Here is an 8621-nt window from a genome sequence, read left to right on the forward strand (position 1 = left end):
TGTTAACTTACACTAATAATTCCTGTATGCTTTTTCCTAGATACTTGATAGACCAGAGTTTATACTTTGACCAACTACCAATTCTAATAAAGTGTAACGTCAGGTAACTGATATATGTTCAAAAATGTATAATGACTTTTTAATTAATGAAGCATTTTAAGGTATTGTGTATACGAAATGCTAATATTGTTTGTTTCATAAGCAGAATCTGATTTTTCCCATAAAACATAAACGTGATTTTAAATGTAAAAACAGCAGGCCCATTTCTTCATAGCAATTTTCTGCAAGGTCCCAATTATGATAACTGTACATTAATTTTAGTTTCATCACAAATTAAAATAAGGTGAAAGCAAAGAGAAGTGGTTTTAGAAATCACTAGTTAAAGAATTATTTGCAATTTTAGTTGTGTAAGATTTTACTGCACTATCTCGGAACGCAGATATTTTTAAATATACACCTTTCACTCATAAACACACAGCAACGCACAGCTGCTCTGGAGTATCTGAGTGCTTTGGGTTGTTCTTTCATGCCACATCTAGGTGCATTCGACGTGTTTCTCATTGTACTTTTAGTGGTGTATTGTAGTGTTACTACTGACTACTATATGGCAAAGCATTGGTGATTTCTACAGCAAAACACAAACTGAAGGAGGATGTAACAATTCAACTACTGTCTATTGTTTAATCTACTTTCATTGTCCGGCATCGAGAAATTTACTGAGGTGTGCATCTACTGAGGTACACGAAATCTACAGTTGCCAAAATAACTGACTAGGGATCTACTGACTAATCTACTGTCTACTGACTACTGACTACGAGTGTGATAGGAAGTGTTTACAGTGGTGGTGGTGGTGATGGATACTTTATTTATAGTGCTTGTCTACAAAACGTGTCGGACTTCTGAAGGGTACGTATATGTGGTGTCATGCTGTGATATGCTTCATGCTCGCTACCATGCTGTGTGCTGTGCTATGCTGTGTTCTGTTCTATGCTGTCTGTACTCATGCCTGGTCAGACACCAGCTTCCAGTTCCTGCGCATATAGAAATACATATGAGTGCTCATTGTTGAAATGGCTCAAATATAATTGTATTAATTTGTTTTAATCAAAGTTTGTTTACTTCATGGGTTGTTGTATAAAATGGGCTATATATTGTGTAAAAACTATCACATATATGAATTTATAGATAAAAAAATCCTAGAATTCGTGTATCTTGTTAGATGTGCAACTACATTAACATTACATGCACGTACTGCCTGAACTGCACAATGGTTTGCAATTCTTTGTTTTAATTGGAATAACTTAAATTATGAAAACAACTTAAAAGTCTTATTTTTATCATCTATATGTTAATTCATCTTTTAGGCAGTTTTAATCATTCTTTACATTAAAAATGTAAAATATATAGCCTATTTTGGGTAAATATCAACAATATTTATGAAATAAAAAAACACTAATTCATCAATCAAGAGAGAGATAACTTATTAAATCATAACTGAGCGAATTAAAAAATAGGCTTCTTTATTAGTTGATACAAATAATTTAATAAGCCTCCCTCATATGAAAAATATCTTTATAATCAAAATAATGATTAACGGAATTTAATATTCATGCATATTAAAAAGGGACAAAATTTTATTAAGCAACAGGTAAATTAAAATTTTCTCGTCAAATGTTCATTTATATATTTGACATGGAAAATAGATAGGTTAATAATCAAAACAGAAGAACTTATATATTAATGCTTACATTAATATGTACAGAAAATTAAATAAAATATTACATATAATGAAACAAGTGGGAATCTCTATCGGTTTCTTGTAGTCCTCTACACTGGCTGTAAAGACTAGTGAGTTTTTACTTCATGTTACTTAATTACTGAGAATGTCTTATTTCTTAAAATAATTTGCATAGTTATCCGTAAGTTTTTATGGAGCATTTAAACAAAAACCTTCAAGAAGTTATAAAACAAACCCATATGGCGTCAGTCTATTCTTGACATTGAACGTGGCCTACCTGCATGTACTCAGCATTGCTTATGTATTATATTAAGCCTGTTTTCTATATTAAAGGAATGGTGCTACCCAGCATACGTGAATATATATATTGTATTAGAAGTTGCGTGTGTGTACAAACCACCAAAAAAAATATATATATATATATATATATATATATATATATATATATAGAACACAATATGATATTGTAAGTTTTAAATTTGAACCTGACTATTTGCTTGATGAAGTCTCCATTGGTAGAGTATTGGTTTTTTAACTTATATCAGTTTTAAAAGTTTCAGCTCTTTTATATTACTATATTAACTAATTTTTTGGATTACACATTACTTATTGAACCAGATAGATTGTAGAAACAATATGCGCTACATTTAAAATATCAGTATTTTAGGTTACGATTTATTACAGTATAACTTTAAATTCATGCCATAGTTATAAAGTTTAATGTTATCAAATTTATTATCATTGCATATAACATCATTATAAATAAACGAAAAGGACAATTAAACTATTTCGGACTAATAAATAACCAAACACGAAATTTAGAACAAATACGAGAGTTCTATACCACTTATTGTTTAGAAAAATGAAAAGAAATTTAATTTGGGAAGGTATAGTAGAAGTTTAATGAGAAAAATTATAATGAAGACATAGCTACCATACCATGCTACTATTATATCAACTTAAATTAATGCGAATATAGAGAAATGAACCAGCCCTTCCTACCATAGCTATGTTCTGTTTAAAGAACTCAAATCAAGTTACTGAATAGAAACAAGACTATATTATATTTATGAATGATGCTTTAAGCACACTTCTCCAATGTATTAAAATGCAGCGATACTATACTGTCACTCTACATATATCCGGACGTGTTTACAACCTTATTATCATGAAAGGGCCGCTAACCGCATACATTGTTACAGCTTGTCAATATTAGCCGACACCGACACACCGCCATTAGACGATCACATTTTCTATGGTTGGTGCTCTTTGAGGGACTCAACATATTATCATATTATATTACTTGAACTTTTTGTCGATATAAAAGTTTAGTGACTAATCTATCAAATTATAATATGATGCCGAATTGAAATTTTTCCTCACTTGATTACGTACAAGTCCCTCAATAGTAAATGACATAACAGTAATGGTTTATTAACTAATAATACCAATATATTTTAAATGTTAAAACAAGTATTCCATAAAAGAGACAAACCAATTTAAAGATCAAATGTTTGTTTGGTATTTCTGGGACAAGATGTTGGTACAAAATGCGCCTGGATTACCTGATGACCTAACACTTATATTGGTTGCTTCTTTATTGAGTTAAATAATGTACATTTAAAGATTCTACTTTGATTAAACAATATTATCCGATTTGTCTTTTACTTTCTGAGATAATATATTAGCAAATAGAGAAAATTCAAAAATCACTAAAGTAATTTGCGAAAGTTGCATGAAATTAAGAAATTTCTAAAAATGGATACAACTCAGAGGTTAATTAATAAACCTGTTCTTGTGGGTCTTTGAAGTTTCAATTCTCATAATAGAAACTTATAACAATGTTCATGTGAGCAGTAAGCAAAAAATTTCACACGAATATTATCATGAACGAAATAAAGGCTGCAATTAAAATACAAAATAATAATATTTGGTAAATTTTGCTTAGATTTAAGAAAACTGATCGAAACTTATAACAATCTTGAATACGATATTTTTTTTAATCATTTACTAATTAAATTTTTCAGTTAAAAACTAAAATATAATGTAAAAAAGGTTATTAATCAATTGTTTCAAAAGCTGAAGGAGATAGGAGACACCACGTAATCAACTCAAGAAACCGATATTGACACAGAGAAGGAGGGGGTGTCTAGCCGCCGTGGATGCCGCGGTACCTGAGGCCCTCGCAGCTAGCCTCGCTACTCTTGCAGACCAGACAGCGGCAGGACAGAGCCTGCAGGAACTGGTAGCGCTCAGTGCCGGGCTCCACGTCCGGGTCACAGTTGCGGAGGATGGTAGTAGTCAGCTCTCGAGAGTCGTGTAGACACACGGGGTGGTAGGACCTCTTGTAGGGGAACCGCCAGTCGGAGATCTGCAGGAAGAGGCAAAAAAAACCAAGATAATGAAACTAAAAGTAGTTCGAAGATGTAGTGGTGGCCACTTAATAGAATTTGGTAAGTAGGTCCTCTTGCATTAAAACGTTACTTGGTATAGTTTTAAAATGTAAATAAAGTGCCTTTCTGTGCAAACTTTTCAGTTTAATTTAGATTAATTTACACATGTCTAAACTATTCATTTAGTTTGCCATAATTTATAAAGGATAGGTCTTTCTAACTTTCTTTCAACAAAGATGAATGAGTAAATGAATTTGAATTGAATGAATGAAATTCTACTTAATTTTGGAAATAAATAAATTTACAATAAGTACAATGTACAATCTTAAAATAACTGCATACATGGCAACAATGCCACGCATAATGGTAGGTGTTAACAACTATACGATGGAGACCAATGCCATTTATTTAAAGGCCTCCTTTGACCATCCGACCACTAGAGTTCCAGAGTTCTTCGTGGTCCAAGAAGTATACAGAATGTACCAAAAGTCGGGAATGGCATTTATTAGTTGAAACATTGCAGATAAAGCAACAAAATGGTACTACACACGTACTAATAAAAGTAAAAATATACTTTCTTAAGCAAATTTGAATTTTTTCCATCATTTTAGGGGTGGTCCACAAAGAGTCAGAAGAAAATCTTAAATGAGAACGTATGTCTCTATTAGGAGAACACAATGGCGCAAACCAACCTCAAAAGGTACTCCCTAGACAAAATGTCAGCGGTTTAAAGTTACAAACTTGTACTTGTTGAATAAAGCTTGGTTTTCATTCCTTGTGTCAGATAATATAATAAAAACCCAAAAAACCTAACAACATACAAAAAATGTATCCTTCTGGATTGTGAATGACTGCAACAAATTCGGAAACGGTCTAGGAATACATTGTAAAATGTTTTGCATTCTACAAAATAATAACACTTTCAGTAGTTTCAGATGAGGCAATCTTATAGCTTTCAATAGATGCTCAAATTGTTTTCCCTCGGCAGTTTCACATTGAGCAGGGCGGTTGTAATAGGCATTCACAACATTTCGTAGCATCTCAGCAGACATCCCAGCCGCCTCACTTTGTGTTAAGTCGTTTAGGTTAGAGGGCTTGGTGTGGTAAACTTAAGGTTGCCCAAAGATGACAGGTCATGTAATCTACAAGGCAATTTAACTCTACCCCTCTGACCTATCCTATAGTTCTCGAAACTTATGGTTCGTAACATTTCAAACGCCTAGTGCATAATGAAGGCATAATCTTGTTGGAACTAAATAGAATCTCGATTTAATCATAAATTCATGATGGCAGGGATAATAATTTCTATTAATTAACATTTATTGGTAAATGTCTCTATTAAAATTTCCATCAATAATAAAGGACCAAAAATATCTTGTACTACAATGTCAGCCCACATATTCACCTGGGATTTAAGGAGAATTTTGGTAAAAGTGTACATGACAAATTTGCATAGGCCTCCTTGTAGACCGTTTCCAAAATGTGATTAAATTCATTCACTATTTAGAAAAATTGTTTTCCGTATGCTGACTTAAGGTTTTTGACATTTCATCATTTTACCTAACACAAGGAATGACAAATAATATTATTCAACAAGCTCAAGTTTGTAACTTTAAACCCACCGCCATTTTGGCTAGAGTGAACCTTTTGAGGCCGAGTTTGCGTCATTGTGTTCTTCCAACTTAAATTAAAGTACAACTTTGTATATTCTTTCATATATGATGTTCTTCTGATTCCTTGTGGACCATTCACAGTATGATGGAAAATATTATATTTGCTTATAGAAGTATATTCTAAGGTATAATATACTTTTGTGTAAAGTCGTTTTTATCTGCAATATGCCAAAAAAATAAAATGCCGTAACCGGAATTTTTGTAGACCCTGTATATATTTTATAGACTTTTATGATGATAAGAAATATTCTCCTCCCCTCACTTTAAAATTAAACTCCAAATCCCTCAAAGTTTCGCTGAAAAAATACTAATATCTATTAACTAAGCTGATTTTCTGCCAATCACGGTACACTCACTTATATAAGCGTATTTCTATTAGACTTACTGGCTCTAACAGGGTTTTGTTTAAACCTGTAAATGGCTCTCTTGAACGAGGCTGAATTTTCTCAGTATTATAAGTTGGCAATGTTTCCATGCGGTACGAATTGAAAGATTTAAATGATAGTTTATGACAATGACATAAATCTAATAATCAATTATTTATATTTACCTATCTGATCACTTAGGCTGACGCACAATGAGTCGGAAATGGTTCTAGTAGTGGACTATTTCCTTAATCATCATCATGTATATCACGAGTATTAATGAATAACATAAGGGGATCTGATGTCACTTTTTGGAAAAAATTTTAGATTTTATTTTTATATTTGTTTTTCTTGTTCTTTATTATTTTCCTGATCATTTTGATATATAATAAATTATGTTATTTCATTTCAATAAGCCACATAAATAAATGTTACAAAGTTATAACACATGGCGTTTGATTTTTACACTCTCGACTTTCATACTGTACTCATTCTGAAACTTTTGAAATAATGATATATTTGTTTTTAATATTTTATGTTGGCTCCACTGCTCCATTTACTTACATCACCTGCTTGATTTTAACAGCTGTATGTTTGTTTTGGTTACCGTATTGTTGGCTTCTAAAATGCGCAATGACTGCAAAAATGAAAAACTTGAGGATGGTAAGGGGTTGTCAGGTAAAAGTCGGCTTACTATAGAAGCAGCTACTCTATTACAGACATATTATGGTTCTAGCAATTAGAAGGAATATTGATAATCTTGACAATATGTACAAAGCAGCTGTTTGGTCAACGTTCAAAGACTATTAACTGATGAAAGCCCACAACATGGACTTTGTCCTAAGGGAAATGATTCTTGGTTGTAAATACCAACGTTCCCTAGTAACTAAAGATACATTGAACCATAAAAAGTCACTCCCTTTAGCTGTTATGAACAAAATTAAACCTATGTACAGAGATTTGTCTAACAAAACTCTACTGGGGAAATGCCTACACGGAAAGACTCAAAATCCAAACGAGTCGTTCAATAACTATTGTATGGTCATGGGTCCCAAAAACGCGTGTCCGTTGGGCTTGAAACACTCAAAATAGGAGTTTGGGATTCTGTAATAACTTACAACTCAGGTTATTTAGGTAGGGTAAAGGTTTTGCAAGAACTCTTTGGTCAGGCTGGTGCAAATTGTGTACTTTGGGCTAAAGGAACTTGACCAACTGCGGCAAGTAAAAGCCGATAATAAAATAGCTAAGGAAGTAACCAAGGCGGCCGGAGTTGTAGCAGTAAAAGTTAAAAAAAGGAAGCTGGAAGACCTGGAAGAAGAAGAGGAAGCTGTATAGACCTGGGATTGATGCTTTTGTGTGAAAAAAAGACAATAATTTTCTTTCCGCTTTGTTTCCTGAAAACTTCAAATTCTCAACTTCAGGTACACTTTTTTTCAGGTACATTTCTCAATGTATTGCCTTGAAATTTTCACCACACGTTCCTTTCAATCTCCTGTACATGTTAAAACCTTACGTTACTGTATAATAACAAAGGAAAAAAAATAAATATTTAAAATCTTAAAAGTTGTTTTTAGTGTTATTTTTTTACATAATATATTATATATATATTATATATATATTATAATTATATTATATATAATATATATATATATTATTAATATATATATATAATATTTTTGTACAAAATCCTGATCATATATAAATTAACTTTTAGGTTTAATAGTCCAGTTAAAAAGTCATTACAGCAGGTTATGAAATTTGGTTTACCTTACTGTAGTAGTTTTTAAGAAAATGGTACCGAAATATGACAAATTTAACATTAGGTTAAATGAGACGTCAAGACTCCCCTTATTAGTCTAACGCTTCTGTTATTCTATATGTTTTATATTGCAATGGCTAGAAACAAATGAAAATAGCTGATATTTTTGAAGAATTGGTTTAGGTAAGTTAAATTAGCTCTTTTGCGCAGACAGACGAAATGTTATAAAGCAATTTTCCAGATCTTATCTTTTTCCCCAGAAGGTGTCTGGGTTGGAAGGGTTGGCTAAATATTTAAAAAATCAGGTAATAACTTCTCTTAACCATATAACTTATCAGACTTTATCTCAGATCAATAAAAAGTTGTGTGTTTTGGTTTAAGAAAATAGATTTCAATTTTTGAATTTATTTCAGAAGTGAAAAATTTACTAAGGCTTAACCATAAATATTATTAGCAATTAAATTAATTTAAAGAGGTATTACACTCAAATTTTCAATGGTTGATTTACGAGGATAACTACTTATAATTTAAAATCTTTAACACTATCCGGGTGGGCCACCATGCTACTTAGGGTAAGGAATCAAATCAAAGTGTTTTTTCTAGTAATTTTGGACTATTTCATATTCTATATGCTCTGATTTCATGAAAATTCCAGTAAGATGTTTTGTATAACCTTATGTAGTCTTATAAAAA

General features: G+C 31.8%; 1 protein-coding gene across 1 annotated transcript; it reads right to left on the reverse strand.

Annotated features, from left to right (window-relative positions):
• Positions 1–853: 853 nt before the first annotated feature.
• Positions 854–5759, reverse strand: LOC124371690 (glycoprotein hormone beta-5-like). Its single transcript, XM_046830027.1, has 3 exons — positions 5754–5759; positions 3913–4109; positions 854–1031 (listed from the first exon to the last, which is right to left on the reverse strand). Exons 1-3 carry the CDS (start codon positions 5757–5759, stop codon positions 1001–1003), a joined length of 234 nt encoding a protein of 77 aa, XP_046685983.1. The 3' UTR covers positions 854–1000.
• Between the last annotated feature and the right edge of the window lie 2862 nt (positions 5760–8621).

The sequence above is a fragment of the Homalodisca vitripennis genome, unplaced genomic scaffold (genome assembly GCF_021130785.1).
Source record: "Homalodisca vitripennis isolate AUS2020 unplaced genomic scaffold, UT_GWSS_2.1 ScUCBcl_1861;HRSCAF=6008, whole genome shotgun sequence".
NCBI lineage: Eukaryota > Metazoa > Arthropoda > Insecta > Hemiptera > Cicadellidae > Homalodisca > Homalodisca vitripennis.